This window comes from Plenodomus lingam (assembly GCF_022343315.1).
Source record: "Plenodomus lingam strain CAN1 chromosome Unknown contig_9, whole genome shotgun sequence".
In the NCBI taxonomy this organism is placed as follows: domain Eukaryota; kingdom Fungi; phylum Ascomycota; class Dothideomycetes; order Pleosporales; family Leptosphaeriaceae; genus Plenodomus; species Plenodomus lingam.
Window position 1 is genome coordinate 171,504 of NW_027093973.1, and position 22,318 is coordinate 193,821.

The 22,318-nt window shown below is 48.7% G+C and overlaps 8 protein-coding genes across 8 annotated transcripts; 6 read left to right on the top strand and 2 right to left on the bottom strand.

Annotated features, from left to right (window-relative positions):
• Positions 1-201: 201 nt before the first annotated feature.
• On the bottom strand, positions 202-1,812 carry CSR1 (phosphatidylinositol transfer protein csr1; the record flags this gene model as incomplete). The annotated part of the gene is made up of 5 exons (XM_003834572.2): positions 1,337-1,812; positions 931-1,171; positions 618-787; positions 456-562; positions 202-406 (listed from the first exon to the last, which is right to left on the bottom strand). Exons 2-5 carry the CDS (start codon positions 1,133-1,135, stop codon positions 202-204), a joined length of 687 nt encoding a protein of 228 aa, XP_003834620.1. The 5' UTR covers positions 1,136-1,171; positions 1,337-1,812.
• On the top strand, positions 1,813-4,246 carry IAQ61_010614 (uncharacterized protein). Its single transcript, XM_003834573.2, has 5 exons — positions 1,813-2,193; positions 2,250-2,312; positions 2,365-2,413; positions 2,471-2,552; positions 2,598-4,246. The coding sequence occupies exons 1-5, from the start codon at positions 2,112-2,114 to the stop codon at positions 3,873-3,875; spliced, it is 1,554 nt and encodes a 517-aa protein (XP_003834621.2). The 5' UTR covers positions 1,813-2,111; the 3' UTR covers positions 3,876-4,246.
• A 173-nt stretch (positions 4,247-4,419) lies between these two features.
• IAQ61_010615 (uncharacterized protein) lies at positions 4,420-6,345 on the top strand (the record flags this gene model as incomplete). The annotated part of the gene is made up of 1 exon (XM_003834574.1): positions 4,420-6,345. One exon carries the CDS (start codon positions 4,420-4,422, stop codon positions 6,343-6,345), a length of 1,926 nt encoding a protein of 641 aa, XP_003834622.1.
• A 790-nt stretch (positions 6,346-7,135) lies between these two features.
• Positions 7,136-9,374, top strand: IAQ61_010616 (uncharacterized protein; the record flags this gene model as incomplete). Its single annotated transcript, XM_003834576.2, has 4 exons — positions 7,136-7,197; positions 7,296-8,169; positions 8,247-8,850; positions 8,951-9,374. The coding sequence occupies 4 exons, from the start codon at positions 7,136-7,138 to the stop codon at positions 9,202-9,204; spliced, it is 1,794 nt and encodes a 597-aa protein (XP_003834624.1). The 3' UTR covers positions 9,205-9,374.
• Positions 9,375-10,149: 775 nt separating this feature from the next.
• IAQ61_010617 (uncharacterized protein) lies at positions 10,150-11,334 on the top strand (the record flags this gene model as incomplete). Its single annotated transcript, XM_003834578.1, has 2 exons — positions 10,150-10,334; positions 10,392-11,334. 2 exons carry the CDS (start codon positions 10,150-10,152, stop codon positions 11,332-11,334), a joined length of 1,128 nt encoding a protein of 375 aa, XP_003834626.1.
• A 379-nt stretch (positions 11,335-11,713) lies between these two features.
• Positions 11,714-12,076, bottom strand: RPL23A (60S ribosomal uL14 domain-containing protein; the record flags this gene model as incomplete). The annotated part of the gene is made up of 1 exon (XM_003834579.2): positions 11,714-12,076. The coding sequence occupies one exon, from the start codon at positions 12,074-12,076 to the stop codon at positions 11,714-11,716; it is 363 nt and encodes a 120-aa protein (XP_003834627.2).
• A 1,694-nt stretch (positions 12,077-13,770) lies between these two features.
• On the top strand, positions 13,771-14,104 carry IAQ61_010619 (uncharacterized protein; the record flags this gene model as incomplete). Its single annotated transcript, XM_066098855.1, has 2 exons — positions 13,771-13,780; positions 13,845-14,104. 2 exons carry the CDS (start codon positions 13,771-13,773, stop codon positions 14,102-14,104), a joined length of 270 nt encoding a protein of 89 aa, XP_065951013.1.
• A 1,445-nt stretch (positions 14,105-15,549) lies between these two features.
• IAQ61_010620 (uncharacterized protein) lies at positions 15,550-16,617 on the top strand (the record flags this gene model as incomplete). Its single annotated transcript, XM_003834580.2, has 1 exon — positions 15,550-16,617. The coding sequence occupies one exon, from the start codon at positions 15,550-15,552 to the stop codon at positions 16,615-16,617; it is 1,068 nt and encodes a 355-aa protein (XP_003834628.1).
• Positions 16,618-22,318: the final 5,701 nt, after the last annotated feature.

Here is a 22,318-nt window from a genome sequence, read left to right on the forward strand (position 1 = left end):
AAAGAAAAGAGGCACTGCGAGAGATTTCACAACGGTACATGCGAGCGAGCCTGGCAACGAAATAGTATCTCATAACAGGGTGGTTTCAGATTGGCTGGCGCTCATAGTTGGAAGCTGAAGCTAAAGCTGTGTCTCTAGGTCCAGGACAATAGCCATGGCAGAAACCGCGAGAATGTATGCGCATGGGCCCAGTCTAGCTCATTATCTACCTTTCTGGGCACCAGCATCCGTGATGGTAGGCGGGCCCTCCTTGTATTTGACGGCGCCGCTCTGGCTACCGACGGCCTCGATACCGCGGACGACCTTGTAGGACTCGACATCGCCGTCCGGGACGCCGCCAAAGACGACGTGCTTGCCGTTGAGCCACGAGGTGACGACGGTTGTGATGAAGAATTGGGAGCCGTTCCTATCTCCTGTTAGCCAGTGTGTCTTTACGTAGACTTTTCGAGACGCACGTGTTGGGCCCAGCGTTGGCCATGGACAGGAGGAAGGGGCGGTCGTGCTTCAACTTGAAGTTCTCGTCGGCGAACTTCTCACCGTAGATGGACTTGCCGCCAGTGCCCTAGATTTCTGTGAGCTGCTGTCTCTCTTGATGTATCGCATGTCGATAGACTTACATTGCCACGGGTGAAGTCACCGCCCTGAAGCATGAACTGGGGGATGACGCGGTGGAACTTGGAGCCGCTGTACCCAAAGCCCTTCTCGCCGGTGCAGAGAGCGCGGAAGTTTTCAGCCGTCTTGGGAACTACATCGTCGAATAGTTCGAAGTTGATGCGGCCGGTTTGAGCTAGTGGTAGTGGCAGTGGTAGTCAGTGAATGGATGCACTCTGGTGCTTTGGAGAAACATGGTACAAGGATGGTGGAGCCACGCGCGACGACGCTCTTCATCCATGCATGGATCCATTTCTGAAAAGTGGCATGTCTACTCACCCTTGACGTCGCCGGTACGAGTGACGTTGCCCTGGGCGTCGACCTCGACCACCGGGCCGGTCCATGAGCAGTCAAAGTATGCCTTGATGGCCATGTTGGATGCTGAAGGAGTAAAGAAGCGCTTGTTCACTGGAGCGCGAATAGAACTTCTCGCTGCGCGCAAGGCCGAGAAAGCTGCGGAGGGAGAGTGCATGAGCCCCACCATTGTTGGAAGCGCGGGGTGTTGAAGCTAGCCCTGGAACTGCACAAGGTAGTCAGCCCAGATCCCTTGGCGGTGAATCGCGGGTGAGCTGCGGAGCGTCTGGTGACACCCGGGGGAGGGGGGGGGGGGAAGAAAAAAAGAAAGGAAACCGAGTCTCAAGTTGGGGGCTTTCACAAAACAATAACATGCTGGGTTGTATCTTACAGGTAGGAACTGTACTTGGTCGATGCTGCACAACCAAATACTGAAGCTCGATTTGATGCGCTGACTGTGAGGATGGGAAGGGGGCGCAGGGAACAAAAGCTTTCAATGGCAGTGTACAACAGCGTCCTATAATACAATTGACAGATGGAAACAATGCAAAGCTGTATGTGGTGCGTCGTGCGTCGAGATGAAATTCAGCAAAAGGCCAGTCGGAAAAAGTTTAGATGCTGCATCATCGAAGCGTGCCTCCAGCACCCGAGCGCGTTCCCCAATGCGGCCTGTCCATTGCAACGTCGATCGATCGTCGAGGGGGCCCTCTACCTGTCTTTCTTTCCTTGTAGGACCGACTTTGGGTGGACATAGGTACCTTATTTCGATATTGTCTTCTATGGCCCAATGCATCGTCTGTCCCTGATCTGATTTCTTCATCACGCTGACTCTTGCGAAATGCCCCGTGGTTGGCACCGAGAGCTGAGTTTGAGCTGGGGGTGAGGCCCGAGCTTTGGTGCCCAGTATCACGTGCCGGGCAGTGCGGCTGTCTGGACTCCATGGCCTCCGCGGTGGACGTCGTCAAAGTTCAAACACGCATCTCGAGAAAAGCGACAGACTCAAGTCTCAGGTGTCCGCCCGAAGAGAACTTTGATTGCCGAGTGCGCCGCTCGCAATAGTCAGCTGCCACCTGCATCTTGCCCTTCAAAGCACTCTTCACTTGCCAGCACACCCACAACCACCCGCACCGCACACACACGGACACACACACAGAGACTCGCCCAATATGGATCTGAGCAGCTTGAAAGAGCAAGTCAGCAATCTCACACTCTATGACCTCAAAGCTGGGTTTCGCAAAGCTCAGAATGGTATGTTGTGGCCTAGGAGCGTAGGCCTGCTGGACCGGGGCTAACGCGCCGTGCAGCGGTGATGAACTACACAGAGATGGAGGCAAAGGTGCGCGAAGCGACCAACAACGAGCCATGGGGTTAGTTCCATTGGGTGCAGTATACAAGAGGTCATGGCTGACGGATATATAGGTGCATCTTCGACCATGCTGCAGGAGATCGCCAATGCCACGTTTAACTAGTATGTGCCTGACGGAAGCTCATGAACGAGCAGACACTTGCTCACATACTTTCACAGCCAATTGCTCAACGAGATTATGCCTATGATCTACAAGCGCTTCACTGAAAAGGCGTCTGAGGAATGGCGACAAATCTACAAGGTATAGCGGCCTTCAGCCTTTCGCTGATCTGGCTGACCGACGCAGGCACTTCAATTACTCGAATTCCTGATCAAGAACGGCTCTGAGAGAGTCATAGATGATGCGCGCGCCCATGTCTCCCTCCTCAAGATGCTCCGGCAATTCCACTTCATCGACCAGAATGGCAAGGACCAAGGCATCAACGTGCGCAACCGGGCCAAGGAACTCGCAGAGCTACTCGGCGATGTCGACCGCATCCGCACCGAACGCAAAAAGGCACGCGCCAACCGCAACAAATTTGGAGGCGTCGAAGGCGGAGCGGGTCTTGGCGGCTTCTCCGGTAGTGGGGGCTTCTCAGGCGGCAGCGGCGGGGGCAGCAGCAGGTATGGTGGATTCGGCAGTGAGCAATCAGACTTTGGAGGCTATAGGGGTGAGGTCTACGGCGACGGCGGGGGTTTTGGGGGCAACCAGTCCGGTTTCGCAGACACGCAACAGCGCCGCGACCGCTTCGACGAGTACGATGAATATGACGAGGGCGAAACCAACCCTGCACCACGGAGAAAGGAGCCTGCAGCAGCTCCAGCGAGGAGAGAAGCAAAGAAGGAGGAAGCCAAGCCAAAACTAAAGGCACCCGAGCCAGTCGTTGACCTGCTTGCCTGGGACGACGAGCCTGCGCCCGCCTCGAATTCAGCAGGCAAGCAAGCCGTTGCATCGACAGGGGCTGACTTTGGAGACGATGACGACTTTGACGACTTCCAGTCTGCCGCGCCTGCAGCACCGGCAGCCCAGGCCTCAAAGCCAGCAGCCTTCACCGTGGCGCCTCCCGCTTCCACGTCGACGATTACTTCATCGACGCAATTCGCCGCGCCCCAAGCTCAGTCGTCCGCCCAGAACAACAGCCTGAACAACCTGTTTGCGACTGTGTCTCCACCACCAGCTGCAAACCAAATGGCATCACCACCACCCATGGCTTCGGCCATGTCCCAAGCCCCACAGCCCTCTGGATACCAAGCGTCGGGACCCAATTACTTCACGTCGATGCCGCAGTTGGCGCCTCAGTCGGGTGCTTCCACGCCCTCCATGGTGTCCACAGGCGGAAAGATAGGAGGAGGAGGAGCTGCTCCCAAGAAGGCTGGCGGTGATGCATTCGCATCGCTGCTGGCAGGAGCTGCACCAAAGAAGTCTTCGACCCCCACACAGAAGGTCACCATGGGCGATCTGGCCAAGCAAAAGACGAGCCAAGGGCTTTGGGGGACACCGGCATCTGGTTCAAGCACACCAGCTGCACAGGCACCGCAGACCGGAGCCAAGCCTGGCAGTGCTCTTGGTGATTTGCTGGGTTAGCAATAGGTCTGTAGTTCCATTACGACGCTGGGTCTGTTGTCTTGTGCATATGTTTGATGTGGAACGACATGGGAGGGTGTGGGATTTGTGCTATCCCGCTGGCTTACCGGCCCTAGTATACTGTCGGGGCAATGAATATACCAGAGAAGGTATATGTACTAAGTACGACCTGGGCTCGATCATGCAATGGGTAGAAGAAGGGGTGGGCGTGGAGGTAGAGAGTCGAGTCGGTGAAATGTGACAGTGATTGGGGCCTGTTTTCTTCCCCGCAAATGCGCGTCTGTGATTGGCTGCACGCCCGCCCCTCTTGGCCCGACCCCTAATTTCCCTTTTGCAGAGATAGCTCTCCCTGGGAGGTGGTGGACAGTGGATGCCAATGCCATGCCATGCTATATGCGCCTACCGCCATATAACTAACAATGGACTTGCACATGCACCCTCGCATGCCCACTATCTACACTCTTGCATACTCCCCATAGTAGACCAGAAGACCTCTCGACCTAGACTACCTCTTATCGTTGATCGACCTCTTGGACATGCATCAATGCAGTTCTCCCGCCTCTTCCGCCGCATCGCCCTGCTTTTACTGCCCTTAGCACTCACTGGCACCCTATGGCTGTACCTATACCCCATCTTCCACTCCTGTGGCTTCCCCACACCGCCGCCTACCAACACGACTTTGCTTGCGCCCTTTCGATTGCTGGCCTTGGGCGATCCGCAACTCGAGGGTGACTCGTCGCTTCCGGACCCCGAAGCGCTGGTGTTTCCCTCGCTTGAACTCTTCCCCGAACAGCTGCGGGCTTCAGCTACGTGGGCGGAGAGCCGTCATGTCGTTGTGGAAGCGGCCAAGGGTGCGGTGCAGGACGCGCGTAGATGGTTAGAAGGCAAGAGAAAGGCGGTGGATCTCTGGGGCAACGACTTATACCTTGCACATATTGTGCGTAGCCTGAGATGGGCGACGGAGCCTACGCATATTGCCGTCTTGGGCGACTTGCTGGGCAGTCAATGGGTCACCAACGGAGAGTTTAGGAAGAGAGCGGGACGATATTGGGGGGTTGTGATGAGGGGCTTGGAGAATGTGCCTGATCGCGTCTTGGGTATCCAGCCGGTGGAAGAGAATCACGATGCAGAACCAGGCGAGGTCAACGAGGAGGTACAAAAGGGCTCAGACGGACAAGACGAGGGCACAACATATGGCGAGGACAGCAAGAAAGAGAGAAAGACAGCATGGGGTGGCACGACAGAAGTCCTCGGCGCAGACAAGGACTGGAGCAAGCGCGTCATCAATATTGCAGGGAACCACGACGTGGGCTACGCTGGCGATCTCGACGAATCGCGCATCGAGCGCTTTGAACGGGCCTTTGGAAGCGTCAATTGGGACATTTGGTTCGAATTACCACCGCACCTACGGCCCAATAGCACACCCACTGAAGAGCCCCCGCCAGCCCTCCGCCTCGTAATCCTGAACACCATGAACCTCGATACACCCGCCTGGTCCGCCGACCTCCAAACCGAGACCTACGACTTCACAAACCACATCATCATGAACTCCCGCCCCGTACACGACAAAACGCACGCTACAATCCTACTAACCCACATTCCGCTTGAGAAGGAAGAGGGTATCTGTGTTGACTCTCCCTACTTTGACTTCTTCGAAGATGGCCAGGGGGTCAGGGAACAGAATATGCTATCTGGCCATGCGAGCAAGATTATACTAGAGGGCATATTCGGATTGAGTGGGAATAAAGAGGCTGAAGGAAGGGGGTTAGGGCGGCGAGGTGTAGTGGTGAACGGGCATGATCATGAAGGCTGTGATGTCGTGCATTACATTCGACAGCCAGGGATAGAAAGCTCTTGTTCACTCGAAAGAGTAAAGAAGGAGGAAGCGTATTGGCCAGTCCCCACGGCTGAAGAGGAGAACATGGCTGTACCTCCACTCGACGCTGACATGTCGCTGTCCTCTCCCAATGATACCGAATCTACTCGACCTCCAGCGCCGATTTCTGAACCCGAAATCCCCAAATGGCGTGCCCGCCACTATCCACCCCTTGCCTACGACATGTCGCCCTCCAACCACTGTCTCGCCATCAACGAAGCACCGCACCTCCGCGAGATCACACTACGCAGCATGATGGGCGAATTTTCAGGCTATGCAGGCTTCTTGTCAGCATGGTTCGATGAGAGCAAGGGAGAAAAGGGCGAGTGGGTGTTTGAGTTTGCGACGTGTGGGGTTGGCATTCAGCATTGGTGGTGGGCCGTGCATGTGCTGGATTTAGTGCTGATTATTTGCTTCCTGGGGTGGGGATTGACGAGCACATGGGAAAAGAGTGTTGCGAAGAATCAAGACAAACAAGGTCATCGGGTTCAAGAGGTAGCGTCGAAGCCTGAGGTTGAGAAAGCGATGCCAATCAATGGGACGAGAAATGCAAGTAGCATGAATGGCGGACGACAGGCACGTGCTAACGGGTAGGCATATTCGGCACGTTTAGCATACATGACGGGGTGTTGGGGTGTTGGTGATTATTTTGAAGATTTGGATAGACTAGGTAGTGTATTCACTTTATGTACATTAATATCATGTTGCCCTAGGAGTACTTACCCCATCTCTCTAGCTCTCTGTCTCTCGCTTTACACCACAGGGTTATTAGGATACTATCTATACAAATATCTACCGTTTGGCTTCAGGACCATGTGTACGAACGTCCCAGTCTATATAAGACTACTACAGTACTCATACATACGCATTTAGGGTAGTCCCCCGCATTTAAGGAACCGCGGGGCGGGGAGCTAGTCGATGCACCTTCTTTTCAGTTCCGGTCTTGGCCGAGAAGCCTTGATTACCTTCCGCACTCGTTCCGTGCCGCACTTGTGGTAGCATCATCCTACCTACGTACCATACTTCTTCTTTTTGACTTCAGCCGTCTGTCCCGTGCGTCTCTGTTACCAACCAATACGTCTCGTCTCACAGGTGGGTTGGCTGTCAGCTACGAGCAGCATGGCGCTACTCACGCGACAGATGGTTGGTTGATAGGTGATGGCTAGGTACGGTACTGAGCGGTAAGAATTAGGCAGAAGGAGAATGACTGATTGTAGTTGCCTTGTGGCTGCGGAAGGGGGGCGGATGTGTTCCGTGCGACGACTTATGGGGTGGATAGACGACGAGTGCTTTAAACCAACTGTTTGGATCATAAGGGTGACAGTTGTTGGGTATTCCCTTTGGCCAAGGTGTAGTAATAGACTGAAATTGTACTACCATCAGCATGCCTCTGGAACGTGTGGACTCGGCGAAGAACGATCAAGTCTACGACTACATCATTTGCGGGTAAGAGGCACCATCAGAAACGACGTCCTTGGGCGTATCACCAACAATTGAAGACCCGACAGAAATTCTAACTTAACTCGTATACTGACACATCCCAGCGGCGGTACGTCTGGTTGCGTAATCGCTGGCCGTCTTGCCGAAGACCTCGACGCCCGCATCCTCATTCTTGAAGCCGGACCCGACAATGCAGATCTTGAAAACGTGCACATGGCCGGTGGTTGGAGCCAGAATTTTGACTCGGAGACTGACTGGAACATTGTCACGGAGCCCATGGCCACAGTCGACAATCGGCAAGTCAAGGTGTCGAGGGGTAGATTTCTGGGAGGAAGCAGTGGAGTCAATGGAACACTGTGTATACGGGGCACCAAGCAAGACTATGACGATTGGGGCATGGAGGAGTGGACTGGAGAGAAGATGTGGGGATATATGAAGAAGTCGGAGACATTTCATGGAAAAGACTGGCATGAGGCTGATATGTCGGTGCATGGTACTGATGGACCTTTGCACATCGCGCCGCATGATCTGGCACCCATCTCCGAGCGTGTAAAGCAGAGTATGATTGATTCGGGATTGCCATATCACCCGGATATGTTCTCAACGGGGGAGTCACCACATGGTTGCGGCGATGTGCCGAGGACAGTGCATCAGGGTATCCGAACGACGGCTGCGGATTTCGTGACCAAGAACTACAAGAGGGATAACATCACTATCAAAACAGAGGTCACGGTTGACAAACTGCTCTTGTCTGAAGATTCTGGCAAGTTGACTGCGACGGGTGTTGCAGCCTTCTCGAAGACGGGGCAGAAGATCGAGTATAAAGCGCGCAAGGAAGTCTTGGTCACGGCAGGTGCATACTGTAGTCCAGCGATTCTGATGCGTTCTGGTATCGGACCAAAAGAGCAGTTGGAAAAGCACGGAATCGAGTGCCATGTTGATCTCCCCGGTGTAGGGAAGAACCTAATGGACCATGTCGTACGTATACATTTGAACATTGAAATGAGCAACGAAACCACATGTACTAACATACTCTACTCTTCTCTTCCCACCAGCTCTGCTTCATCTTCTACGAAGTCTCGGAACCAAACCTCACAAACGACTACCTCGCCTACCACGGTGATGCAATGGCCAGCACCTACAAACTCTACCAAGAGAAGAAATCCGGCATCCTCTCCACCTTCCCCTTTGGCGTATTCGGCTACGCTCGCCTCGAAGACCGCCTCAAAGACTCTGCGCTCTGGAACGAGGCAGCCAGAAAGCCCGGTCGCGACCCAATGGGTCTCGCGCCCAACCAACCCAACATCGAATTTTGGAACACAGAACTGTACGGGGGCCCGAAACAGTACACGGATTTCCCCGTGGATGAGAAACACGCGTTTGCGCTGTGCACCTTGCTGTTTAATCAGCACTCGCGCGGCACGGTGGTGCTGAAGAGTGCGGATCCCATGGACAATCCGGTGGTGGACCACAACTACCTCGCTGATCCGCTGGATATGCTCGTCATGAGCGAAGCCTGCAGATTCGCCAACGAGATTGTCATGAATGGAGCCGGCACAAAGGATTGTATCAAGGGGAGTTGGCCCGCTAATCTATCACATCACACGTACACCAAACGCGAGGACTGGGAACCCCATGTTCGTCAACATGCTACAACTTGTAAGTCTCACAAACACACACACACACGCTCTCTCTCTCTCCCTCTCTATCCTTCTCAGCTATATTGAATCCCTACAAGTCTACTCACGCACACATCCAGGCTACCACGCATCAGGCACCTGTAAAATGGGCCCCGAAGACGACATCGACGCCGTGCTCGACAGCCGTCTCCGCGTCCGCGGTGTGCAAAAGCTCAGGGTTGCGGACATGTCGAGTATACCGCAGGTCAATAATGGACATACGCAAATGGTGGCGTATGGAATTGGCGAGGGGGCTGCGGAAATGATTCAGCAGGATGCAAAGGATGGGCGGCTTTCGAAACTTGTGAGTGAGGTGGAGAGATTGGCCGTTTAGTTTCGGGATAGTCTTTTTGAGGACACAGGGGGTAGAGAAATGTGAGTAGGGAGAGTTGATGTTGGGTCTTGCATGACCTGGGCTGGGATTTTGGTAGTCTGTCATCATGATATCTGGGTTAGATTTGGCAAACCACGCAAAAATATTATTGTACCATTGTACTCCACCAACCCAACCTCCCACTCCCTTAGCCCCTCCATCTCAACATCCCCCAACTCACAATCCCGATACATACTATAGTAGTCTCAACACCCCCTCCAAACCCCAAACACATGTACCACAAAACCCCCCCCATCCTGAAACACCCACTCCCCCCTCCAAACAACTCACGCAGCAACCCCCGATCCCTCAAACACAGCCGCACGCCCGCAAAAAAACCAGGGCACATAACAGTTCATCCAATTCATCCAACCCACCCATTCCCCATTCCATTTCACCCCTTCCACCCCCTCCACTCCATCCATGCAACCCCACCCACTCTCCAACCAGACAAAACAGGCCCCAAACAGACCCCAAACAGCGATGAAAAAAAAGGGTGCCCAGCAGGCGAAGCCTTGCAAAGGACATGGGCGTATGCGAAACAGGCGAAGCTTATCAAGTGTAGCGAGGCTTGTGTGGGAAGGGACACGGGATCGGGGGCTGCATGAGGGGGGTATTTTTGCGTGTTCGAGGTAGTGACGAGGTTAGGGCGGGGAGGGAAGACACAAGGCTTGTTTGGAGAAGAAAATGCAGGTACAAAGTTGAGATGTACCCTCCGCATCTTACATGGAGGAGACGTTGCGGGCTGTTCTATCTGTCTATCTTGTTGTTTTGATTCTTGTGGCTGGTTCCAGTATCTTTTTTTCTTCAATTGTTGACTTAATCCTCTCGGGTCATAGTTTTTTTTGTTCAGAAGACGATTAGAAGCCGAGCGAGAGCTCCAGGAAGTGAAAAAAGTTGATTATAATGTACAAAGCCATCGGTTGGACGTCCCTGCTGGCTCTGACCAGCGCGCTCCCTCAGCGGAATAATGGCGGTCGACAAGGCGGACAGCAGCGTGCCACGGCCCTGGAGCAAGCCGCTCAGATACCCCAAGGCATCTCGCAAGCACAAGATGGCTCGACGATCCTCGATGACACCGTCATGGTGAAGTAAGTTTTGCCTTTCCAACCAACTTGGGAGAAACAATCAGCTGACTTGAATCGAAGTGACCTACCCATCCGCTTCAAAATCTCCGCACCAGCAGATCAATTCCTCACCACTTCAGGCGTCCCGGGGGCAGCAGCAACATCCGCTAACGGGACTATGGGCGCCAACGTCCTTCTCCACGGAGACGGTGGCCAATCCTTCTTCGACTTTCCCAATCAGAATGTGCAGGCCAATACCATGGGTGTCGCCCTTCTCGCACCCGATGATAATCTCTTCTGGGGCGGGGGATCCGGCCTCGACCGCACCGATGGCGTTGCGCACGCACAAGCTGTCAGCGACTTCATCACCACTGAGATGCCCAAAATCGTAGCCATGGATGCATCCGCCGTTGTATTCACTGGTGTCTCAGGAGGTAGTCTGTTGATGTCCGGTTTCTTCATCCCAGCACAGATGCAAAATTTCCCAAACAGCGCCGTGGAGTTGAATTGCGGTGCCATGCCGCCACAGGTGCAGTTCCAAGACGCAGCAACGGTCATGAGCCAGACGAGGATCCACTACCAATCTACAACAGGAGAACTCACATTACTTCAAGATGCCATTCCACAGGCGATTACTGCATATGAACAGCTTGCTGCGGATGCGGGCCTGTCGACAGCCCAAATTAACAACCTGCAAACTGTGGACAATACACCTACCGGAGGCCACTGCGAATTCGATGGCCAAGATTTTGTTTCGGGCGTACAGACCATGCTGACGAGTTATTCAAACGTTATGCAGGGTGGCGACGGTACAGTAGATGGGATCGGTGCGCCGAGTAATGGGCTGGTCACAACCGGCGTAGTCGGAAACGAGAATTTGCAATTTGTCGGAGCGAGGAAGAGGGCGGCAGATGCGGTGAGCATGTTGCAGATAAGGTGGGCGCAAGTCGAAGTTGTGGAGGAGGATGCGTACCAGTTGTTGGAGTGCGATCGTTTTACGTGTGGTAATGAGCCAGACATCTAAGCAAATAATACCAAGGGCTTGAATGGCAGTTTCCTACAAGGGATAGTTCTGTCCAAACTTGGACACCTCTGGTTAGCGTTTTCATCGCATGTTTCCCGCCTTGAATCACGAGAGGTGGCCTTCGCCGTCACCGCCATGGGAAGAAGAGGTGGTTTGTATTGTCGTAATGTTCATTTGACTGGTAGTGCAAAGGCGGTTCCATTGCGAGCTGGTGCAATGTCTACTCCTAATTCCTTCACCCCATAAATGCATTTTCGCCGTGCCCGTGGACCCATGAATGTTGCAGAAAGCCGGAAAAAGAGACACCTCACATGACCACACCAGAGTTGGACGCAATACGCTACGTTTAGTCAGCAGAGAAAGGGAGGAAGTGTGTGGATCAACACACCGGCCACAGCTCAGCAGCCTCCTTTGCGACAGGTCCGGTAATGGCAGAGCCCTTCATTTCACCCTTGGGGTTGACAATGACACCGGCGTTGTCCTCGAAGTAGAGGAAGACACCGTCCGCTCGCCTCCATGGCTTGCTCTGGCGGACAATGACGGCGGGCATGACCTTCTTCCTGAGCTCAGGCTTTCCCTTCTTGACAGTTGCCATGACCATGTCACCAGCGCCACCGGCAGGCAGGCGGTTAAGACGCGCACCAATACCCTTGACGGAGATGATGTACAGGTTGCGGGCTCCCGAGTTGTCGCAGCAGTTCATGACGGCGCCGCTGTGTGTTTCCGTTAGCCCGGAATTCATACATGTTGTCTCTTTGTGATCTTTTCATCTTGCCGTCACCATTGCCATGGCTATCGCAATCGCAATCGACATCGAAACCGAACATAATCTTCGAGGGCAGCGGTCGCATCGCAACGCATTGGAACAGGGTAAACGTACACTGGCAGACCAAGCGTCATCTTCAGCTTGTTACCGGAGGTAGAACCACGACTGCAGAGTTTCCATGTTAGCGAATCCAATCTCTCGTATGAGGTGCAGCAGCTCCTTCTCCCTCTCCTTCTCCTTCAGAGGTATCACATACCCACGCTTTCCAGACATGTCGAATGATTATTGGGGGTTGTTTCGGTGGGTGTGGGGTTGTCGTCGCTGGCGATGGAATGGGCCTGAAGTTCCTCAAACTTTTGGTGGGCGACGCTGAATTTCGAGATGCCTAAGCGAGTGTGCACTAGTCGCTGTAATAGGACTAGCGTCGAGACTTTGTCGTCCATTCAGGCCAAGCTTCACGTGGGGGGATGTGGAAGAACATGAGAACATCAACTCACAAACGAAACCACGCCTACATGAAATTTAAGAAAAGGATCTTGCAGAGTCCGCTGTTCTCCAAATAATAGACTACGTTGCAATGCGAATTCATCATTGCTGAGAGAAAGAAAAGAACTGAAAATGGTCCACGGCAAACGGTTGGCTCGAAGTCAAATGCCATGGTAGATCTCCGCCACCGACAACCACATGAACGACGAATTGTACCATGTCGCCTCACTTCCAGGCACCCTGCGCTCATGATATTTGGACAAAGTTTTACTTTGTCGTCGAAGCATGAGGAAGATTCCAATAAGCAGGACACAGCACACCAGAGTCATGTCCAGTGGATAGCTATCCCATTGAGGAAATCGGAAAGCATTATTCACGACAAGCAACTTGCATCAGCGTCGTTCCGCCTCGTCTTCCTGTTGACTCAAACGATAAAGGCAAGTACTTGTGCCAGGAGCAGTGCGCTCACGATACAGATCGATGTGCGGAAAAGGAGAACGAACTCTTATCGCTGATGCGAAGGTGGATCGATGAAGGTGGCACTGGCACTGCGTACCAGTAATCAGCGATACATGATGTTCAAGCGTTGCAAAACCAGGTCCTGGAGTGGATGCTAAACGGGTTGTAAAATGGTACTACGATGACTGATTACGCAAGCAAACCCGAACAGTGAGGCTGTAGAACCTACATGAAATCTTTGTTGCAAGTACCTGTCATATTGGTCGTTTCCGAACGGTGCGGGACTGCGGCGTGCAACGGTATTCTGAACTTACTGTATCTTGTTCATGGGCATCTTGTTCATGAATGGTCTTCGTGGACCAGTGCATGGATATTGCATAAACATACCTCAGCTCATTCACTTGTCGAACAAGAAGCGCGGCTGCTTCAACCGGGACACGGCACAAACGAACTTTGAGCCTCCTGTTGACCCAATGCCATATGTTGTTCTAACTTCTAAGCATGTTCCACGTCAGCACAAGTATACTCCGCCAACACACCGCTGGATCCATCAGCACCCCATCTTGGAGTATTGTAGGCTTGGAACACTACTCCCTGTCCTGCGATGCACGGTATTTTACTATTGAGCGCTGACGCTCCGAAAATGAAATAGGTGGATTACAGACCTCGATTGATGACTGAGGGCGGGCGTCGTCGGCGTGCGTCGGTGCTTCTTGTGAAGAGATATGGGTAAAAGTATTGATTGAACTGCAGCGGAGGATCCGGACTTGTAAAGGGATAGGCGCTAATCTCAATATAGTCGCCATACGCACACACCCCCTACCCACATCGACTCTGGTTGCCCAATGCCACCAATGGGCGGTTGACCTTGCGACCTCATCCATTGACCACTACACACGTCTCCCCGAGTACATGGGGTCTTTGACGAAGTATCGGAGCGATACCTTACCGACCGCATGTGCAGGATTGTTCGACGTATTCTCAGAAAAGGAAAACACAACACAAAGGGCGTCCGTCAATGGCAGCGCAATGGAGAAGGCGCAGCGAACGCGTGGTTGACCGAGGTCAGAAGTACTGTAAGTTCATTTCATTGATGGACAGGACCAAGTCTTTCCTGTACGGTAACGCTGGTCATTGAACGACATGGCGGAAGCATGTTTGCCATCGTCTCGAGTCAGTAGCACAAGGCGGAGGCATGACCACGTTCGCAATGGTCTCGATTCAAGTCGCACAAGGGCCCACGGCTGTGTAGCTGCAGTCACTAGGCGCCAAATGTTGTCTTTCTCACCTTCGGGAATCGGTACTGCCCATGCTACATGTCTAGGTTGGTACATGGGTATGGCACAGCCAGCTTCAATGTCAGTATTGTAGGTCACAAGCAGGAAACGTGGATGTGGAGTTTGCGGCATGTTCGCGCACCGACCGGATCGTCCCTTTCCGCCTTTCTGACAGCACTGGACAATTGGAGTATCGTCATTCTGGTAGTTCGCGACAGCAGAGTTGAAACTACCGGAGTTTTAAAGCCCGCCGGGAGCCCGCTGGGGGTGTTGCTTGGCAGCGGAGAGCCCACCGTCGTCATCCATGGCCACATTGGCAAGACATGTACGCCATCCACACCGACCCGCGGAGAATTTCACGCCAAGACCACCGGGACCGCTAGTGAAAGCGGATTGATTCACCCCGAATGGGGTGCACACGTTCGTGTCGAGATGGTCAGGAGACAACAACCAAGTCACACATTGTACCGGTGTTGCACTGCGGGGAAGTAGATCGTTGCTGCTTGGGGCATCCTCCACAGACGGTTGGTCTCGTATAATGGCTGGGTGATTGCACACCGAAGGCTGCAAGGAGGGCATGGGGTGCATAGTAGGAGGCATCTCCCAACATGGTAGTTCATCGGTGCCTGGAGAACCATCTGTCCGGTACAGGTGTACGGTGTCGTATATTCTTCGCTTGGCAACGCTATGGGAAGAGACAAGCCCAGAGCCGACAACACGGCAATTAGCGCCCAGGTGCCCAGTGATGTGTTTTGTCCAAGCCGTCTGGGGTGCAGCCGCTGAAACAGACGTGGCGTGCGGAATATCGATCAGGACCGCACATCAAAGTCCCGGCATGTTGTCTCGTTTCGCTCGACAGTGTTTGTTCATAGGTGGAATTCATTCATGTCCCTGAAATGAGCAGTACTACTATATGGTCCCTGCTAGGGAAGTGCCTAGCAACAAACTTGCGGTCTGTCGCCACTGATGGAGTTACTTTGGCCCGAAAGCTTCGAAGAACGGTGACCGTCCGAGGTGTTGTTTATTCTTGACCAGCAATCGATAGGACCGACATGTCCATCCCAGAGTCGTTGTTTCAAACAATCGGACAAGTACTTTAAGGAGCGCTCTGCGCCAGATATTTCTCCCTACCGCCTGCATCCGCTTCCCCTCATCCTCCCTCTACTTCCCCTCCCTCCCTCTACTTCCCCTCCCTCCCTCTACTTCCCCTCCCTCCCTCTGTCCATCATGGTTCACATCTCGGGTCTATCAGCAGTCCTTGCACTCGCTTCCGTCGCTTCAGCTCAATGTGGCTCGGGTACACCAAACGCGAGGGTCACTGGCTCTGGCAGCTCTTTCACGGCTACTAGGGGATCTACGACTCTGTACACCGGCTCCGACTACCGTCTTGCTATCCAGACCGCAATCGACGGCATCAGCAGTGGCCAGCGTGTCTCTGTTATTGCTTCCGGTAACATCGGGGCCAACACCATCACGATCCAGAATGGAAAGACCTTTGAAGGTTGCGGGACCATTACTGCCGCTGTCAGGAGTGGCAGGGGAAGCATTGAAGTCACCGACCAGACTGGTGTCAACATTCCTTTCCTTACGCTAGCTGGCTCGTCCTACTTTGGTCTTCGGTTCTCTGGCACCAGGGATCTTACCTTGGGCAACATCAACATCAACATCAATGCAGGTATCGGCATCCGATTCGACCGCGATCGTGCAGCCAACACCAACGTTAGGATGGGTACCATCAACTGCAATGGAGCGAGCTCCCATTGTGTTGAGACTTGGAACATTGACAGACTGGAGATCGACTCCGTCGTTGCGCGAAACGTTGGAGAGTCTGGCCTCTTGATCCAGAAGGTCACCAACGCCAACATCGGCACCGTAGACTGCGACAACTGCGGCACTGGCACCGGCTATGCGGCTCTTCGATTTGCCAACGAAGCTGGCAGACTCAACAACGCGTACCCCACCAACATCAGGGTCAACAGGGTCAGGGCTCGCGGCGGAGGCCGAGGTGTCTTCTGTGTCTCCGCCTCTGGTGGTGCAGAGATTACCACTGTCGACATCGCCAACACGGGCAACAACGCCGTTCTCATCGAGAACTGCTACAACTTCAACATCAGGGGCGGAACTGTCAACGGTGGAGGCGAAGTCCGTCTTGCAGCTCGTGATGAGTTCGAAAACAGCAGGGACATTGCTATCACTTTGAGGGTTGATGGCACCACGGTACGCGAGAGCCCTTGCACGGCCAACCCTACCAGGTGGTCCCTCACAGGCAATGGTGCCAGGAACATCTGCACTTAAGTGTGGGACAGACGGCCATGCTGCAAGGTATACTCGGACAGAGAATTCTTTGGTAGCCTTTCTTTCATGTACATATTGCGACAGTTTAAAGAAACTCGCACCTTACTTGTGCCAATACCGTAGCGCTTAACTGCAGATTGGACAATACGGTTATGCCAATGTTTTCGCTATGAAACAATGCAGCCACAGTGATATTTCATCTATCCATGTCTCCATGTGAAAAAGTGTTATGCAAAACGAAGTCTTACTAAGAATGCTAGCCATGTTTCATCCATCATGTATTTAAGCCAAAACACACTTCAACTCGCTACCACATGTTTCCTCCTGTTTCGCCTCAAAGATCTCAACCCTGGCGAATCGCGATTCCATCCACAATCTTACACAGAAACAAGCACTATAGAAACCAACATTATTGTGCCACCTTCGCAATAGAAGCAATATCAACAGCTTTCATGCGGGGTCTATTGGTACAATGATAGCTTCATTTCCACACGTATTCACTGAAGTCATTCTCTTCACGTGACAGTCAACATGTCACAACTATTGTAACCACTCGGCATGCCAACAATCAAACTCATACAAACGAAAATCATACACGGCATGAATAGTTTACCTAGGTATAGCTGAAAGCGACTCCTTCGCAATCAGTCCGAATTCACCAGTGCTTGGCCACACGAGTTGAAACGAATGAGGTTTTGTGTACGGCATGAACTTGGCTATTCCAGAAACACTTGAACGTAAGCGATGACGAAAGCCTATATTCCGAATTGCAATCACAGATATTGATTGTGCAGACAGATGCAGTGTCATCTCGGCTACATAGAACTGTGCCATGTCGCTCAGAAAAAAAAGAGAAAAACAAGAATTGGTATCCGTACTTTTGATGCTTTAGATCTCTGTGGAAATTCGGATCACTAAGGTCAGGAATAATTTAGGAGATGGATTATTAGATTGTATCTACTACGATTAGACTTATATATATAGAGCTTTAGCTACCCTTACTAGAAGGTGTATAATTAGTAAACCTTCCTTACTAGAGCCCCTACTTTTTATTAGGCACTTAGTAGTAAGCTAGTAGTTAATTAGATAGTAGGTTATATAGGGGTATTGTTGCAGGAGGGATAACAACTGGATCATGGAGCATCTTGATCCCGATCAATCCCGATCAATCCTGATTAATACCCCTGCATGACCCACTATCTAATCAACTGCCAGCTTACTACTAAGTGCCTAATAAAAAGCAGGAGCTCTAGTAAGGAAGGTTTACTAATTCTTTACCTTCTAGTAAGGGTAGCTAAAGCTCTCTATATATAAGTCTAATTATAGTAGATATAATCTAATAATCTATCTCCTAAATTATTCCTAACCTTAGTAATCTAGATTTCTATAGTTATAAGCCTAGATCGCGTTTTACCTTATTAAAGATTATCCTATCTATTTAAGCGTATTATTTAACTTAGACACTAAGCTAGCAAGCTTTATTTTTTTTATACTATTTCTTAAGTAGAAGCTTACTTATTACTCTTCTACTATAAGTAACTAAATCCTAAAGGGGGATATCCTACTTACTAGATTAACTAACTAGCCTACCTAGTATATTTAATTTAGATACTATACCCTAACTAAAGGGATCTAGGTAGAGATAGACCCTAATACTCTAGATACTAAAAAACACTTTAAAAATAGACCTATTAAGCCTAGTATCCTAATAGGTATTGCGCTATCTAATATAACAAGCAAGCAGTATAAGCTCTAAATAGCCTAGTACTAAGCTTACTTATTAGATTAGGTATTAAAGTTATTAGTAATCTAGAATCTTTTTATATAAGTTAATAATATAGTAGATTAAGGGATCCTTACCCTAGCCTATATAGGGCTTATTAATTAAGGAAGAGTAACCCTCTAAGCACTTATCTAAGTGCTCTACAATAACCTAGCGCTAACTAATTTAAGTGCTATAACACTAGCAAGAGTATAGTATAAAGCTTATCTTGCTAAGGTAAAGATAAGTAGCTAAGATACTAATTACTAGTAGAAGAAGTAGGCAATCCTATATACGCAAGCTAAGGTATATAACGTTCCTAATATTAAAGGATAGCTTATAGTATAGGACTATCTTAAAGCTCTATCTACTAGGATCTTACTAGATTAGGGTTAAACTATATTCTAAAGGATTATTAAAAAGTTAGTAATAGTGTGCCGTGGCATAGGGTGTATAGGAGAAAACAAGGCTTAGCCTAAAAAGTTAGGCGGGTTAAATAGTATAAAGGCAAGAAGGATTAGAGGATAGAGTAGTATTACTCCTAGAGACTTTACTTTAACTCTATAATATTAACCTTTCTCTTATAAACCTGTATTAAATTTATATCCTCTACTATAGGATCACTACTATTAAACTATGCCCCTCCTACTTCTCCTTGTTTAAATAGGTTACTCTCCCTATTAGTTTAAATAGTAAAGCCTAAGGGGAACTTATCTTATCTTAGTAAAGGGGAGGGCCTAGTAGCATGTAACTAAGAGGAAGTTTCTTCTAGTATAAGGGGGGTAGAGAAAAATTAAAAAATAGGTAGTATTAATAATTAATATTGTTAAGGCAAAAATAGTAGGCCTATATTAGGACGTGGCTAACGTGTGTAAGTAGGAATAGAGTAATAATACTAAGAGGCTAACTAGAAAACATTAGAAACACTAGAACAACTAGAATAACTAGAACTAGAACAACTAGAACTAGAACAACTAGAATAACTAGAACTAGAATAACTAGAATAACTAGAACTAGAATAACTAGAACTAGAATAACTAGAACTATTAGAATAATTAGAACTACGAGAAGTATTACGAGAAGTATTAGCAATACTAGAAGTGCTAGAACACCTAGAATATTGCTACTAATAGAAGAGCTACAACAAAGGCCACAGGATAGTGTGCGCTATTAGTAGAAAAATAGGGCTAGGCTAATAATACTAACGAAACAAGAACCTACAAAAAAAAACAAATGCAAGTGCTAGCACTGTTTAGGAAGGGTGTTAGGAATATAGCTACTAAAGAAGAGGAGGCAGTCTATAAAAGTAAGAGATAGGAGAGGAAGGAAGTAATATAAGTAAGTAGATACTAACTTGTCTAATAATTTTAATTAATATTACTAGTTTATACACCTCCTTTGATATTTATAGAAGCCTACTACCTTAGCTAAGCCTATCCTTTTTGCTAGGAACTATACCTAGAGAAAGTAATATTACCCTAGGATTAACTAAAATAGAATCCTCTAGACCCCTAAGAAAAGTCCTGGTCCTAATAAGGCCTAGGAAAACTAACTTTTAGTTCTAGGGGAGGGAGGTTATAGAGTTCCTAGATAACTATAACTACTAAGTAGAAAATAGGGGGCTAGATATGTAATAATAGGGCAGAATTGCCTGCCCATTATTCCATGCCAAGTTAGGCCTAATAAAGGCCCGACTTACTTATGTATATAGAGAACAGCTCGCCTATAGTTAGAATAGGCATGTTCTTCTTGTCCTTTTGTACAAGACCTATAGGTGTAGGAATCTTATCCTTTTCTATATAGACGCGCACTCCTATATACCTTTAAGTTGTATAGGATACCTTTTAGATGCCCTACCTACCTAAGTTGTTATATTATAAGAAGAATATTATCCTAGCTAGTAATAGCATTTAAGAATATTGTATTTGTTGTTATTTTAAGCTACTAATTTAGTTCTAGTAGTTACCTAACCCTATAACTTTATAGTTAGAATAGCTATTAGAACTTCTAATAACCAAAGCCTATAGGCTTAGACTTCTAGACCTATAGGTAGTGCTAGATTACCTTTAGAAAAATCGCGTTAGATTGCGTTAAGGTAGAGACCCAGAGACTACTAAAAGCCTAGAGGAATTAGAGGCAAAGCTAATATCCTCCTACAACCAAACCCCCCTAAAGAAAAGATTTGTTATTCTTATTAACTATAAAATATTAGATAAAGGTAAAGGAAGGGCATCTAGTTTAGCTACTTTTAAAAGCCTGTTTACTAATAGAAAGAAATTAGATAAGGAAGACTTAATTAACAACGCCCTCCTAGAAGGACCTGCTTCCTATCTATCTCTTAAGGTACCTTATGCTCCTAGGAGATCTTAAAGCAACACCTCCCTTAAAGATAAATATATATTAACCCTATCTAAAAAGGAGAGGTTAGAGGAATAAGTTAAGTAACTTACTAATAAGTTGTATAACACCTCCCTCTAGGAGGAGATATAGGGTACTACCTAACTAGGCTAGCCTTTAGCTACTATATTAAACCCTATAGTGTATGCTATAAAAGCTAAGAGATAATCTAAAAAGACGCTAAATATCTCTACACTTAGTAATAGTGCTAATCCTACTTTTAGATAATAGTAAGTATCTATTTAGGATAGGCTAGAGATTAACACTAATTACTACCCCTCTTCTAGAGCTTAGATAGCGTTAGTCTAGGGACACTACTTAGGACTAGCAAGAGAATACTTAGAGCTATGTTACCTATCTAATTCCCTAAGTCTTTAGTTCTAAAAAGCTAAGGAAATAATTACCCTCCTTTAAACTTACTTTATTACTAGAAATAAGATAGCTAAGAGTTAGACTATATTTAACCGCCTATATATAACTAATATAGAGATGTTCCCTATTTTTAAGTTATAATTCTAGAGTCTTGCTATTAGAGGAGAAGTACCCTAATTAGAGTAGTATTACTACCTCTAGATAAAGATCACACCTTCCCTAAGGATGCCAAACCTTACTTTCTAACAGAATTGGCACAATAATTTTAAGACTATAGTAGATTATCTTACTACTTTTAATATAGAACGCTACCTATACCCTACCTTATCTACTCCTACCTAGACTACTCTATTATCTAGAAAAGGACTAACCCCCTTCTAACACTCTAGAAACTAGTCCTATTTAGACGCTAATTAGAAACCCTATAATAGACCTTTAACAGCTAAACCTTATATGCCCTACTTATAATAATAAGGCACTACCCCTTAAAATAATTAACCCCTATCTACTACACTAGCTATTCCTAGCGCTACTATAACAGGAACTTGCTATAATTATAGAAAGCCTAGGCACTTCTCTAGTAACTACCCTAAACCCCCTAGGATTTAGGCTATAGATATAGAATAGGTTATTAAGAATTCTAAGGAAGAAGAAACTGCTAAATTAACTAATTTAGATAGCTATTAGACAGGAAACAATAACGCCTAGGAGGATCCTCCTTCCTAGGCCTAACTTAATATAACCTATTAAACCTTTCCTTAACTAAATTATTTATTAGTTCCTATTTACTTGCACGTATAACCCTATGCCTTAATAGATCTAGTGTTTGCCTAAACGCTTTAGTAGATACTAGGGCCTAAGGTTACTTATTTCTTAATTTAAAAATTGCTTATAATATCTCTTCCACGCTTAGGGTACCTATCTAAAAGCTACTATACAAGCTTACTATTAAAGGGTTCTAGGATTAGGTTACCTCCCTAGTTGCCTACTATATTTAGCTTTATATAATAGTTAGTAGCTAAAAGGTTTACAACTGCCCCTTTATAATAGTAGACTTAGGTTCTTAGGATTGTATTATTAGACAACACTAGCTAAAATAGTTCTAAATCCTAATTAATATAGATAAATCTTAACTAATCTAGCTAGAGAAATATCCTCTAACCTATAACC

Coding starts and splice junctions, on each gene's coding strand:
- IAQ61_010614 (XM_003834573.2), top strand. CDS start 2,112: ATGGATCTGAGCAGCTTGAAAGAGCAAGTCAGCAATCTCACACTCTAT. Junction 2,194..2,249: donor GTTTCGCAAAGCTCAGAATG/GTATGTTGTGGC, acceptor CGCGCCGTGCAG/CGGTGATGAACTACACAGAG. Junction 2,553..2,597: donor AATGGCGACAAATCTACAAG/GTATAGCGGCCT, acceptor TGACCGACGCAG/GCACTTCAATTACTCGAATT.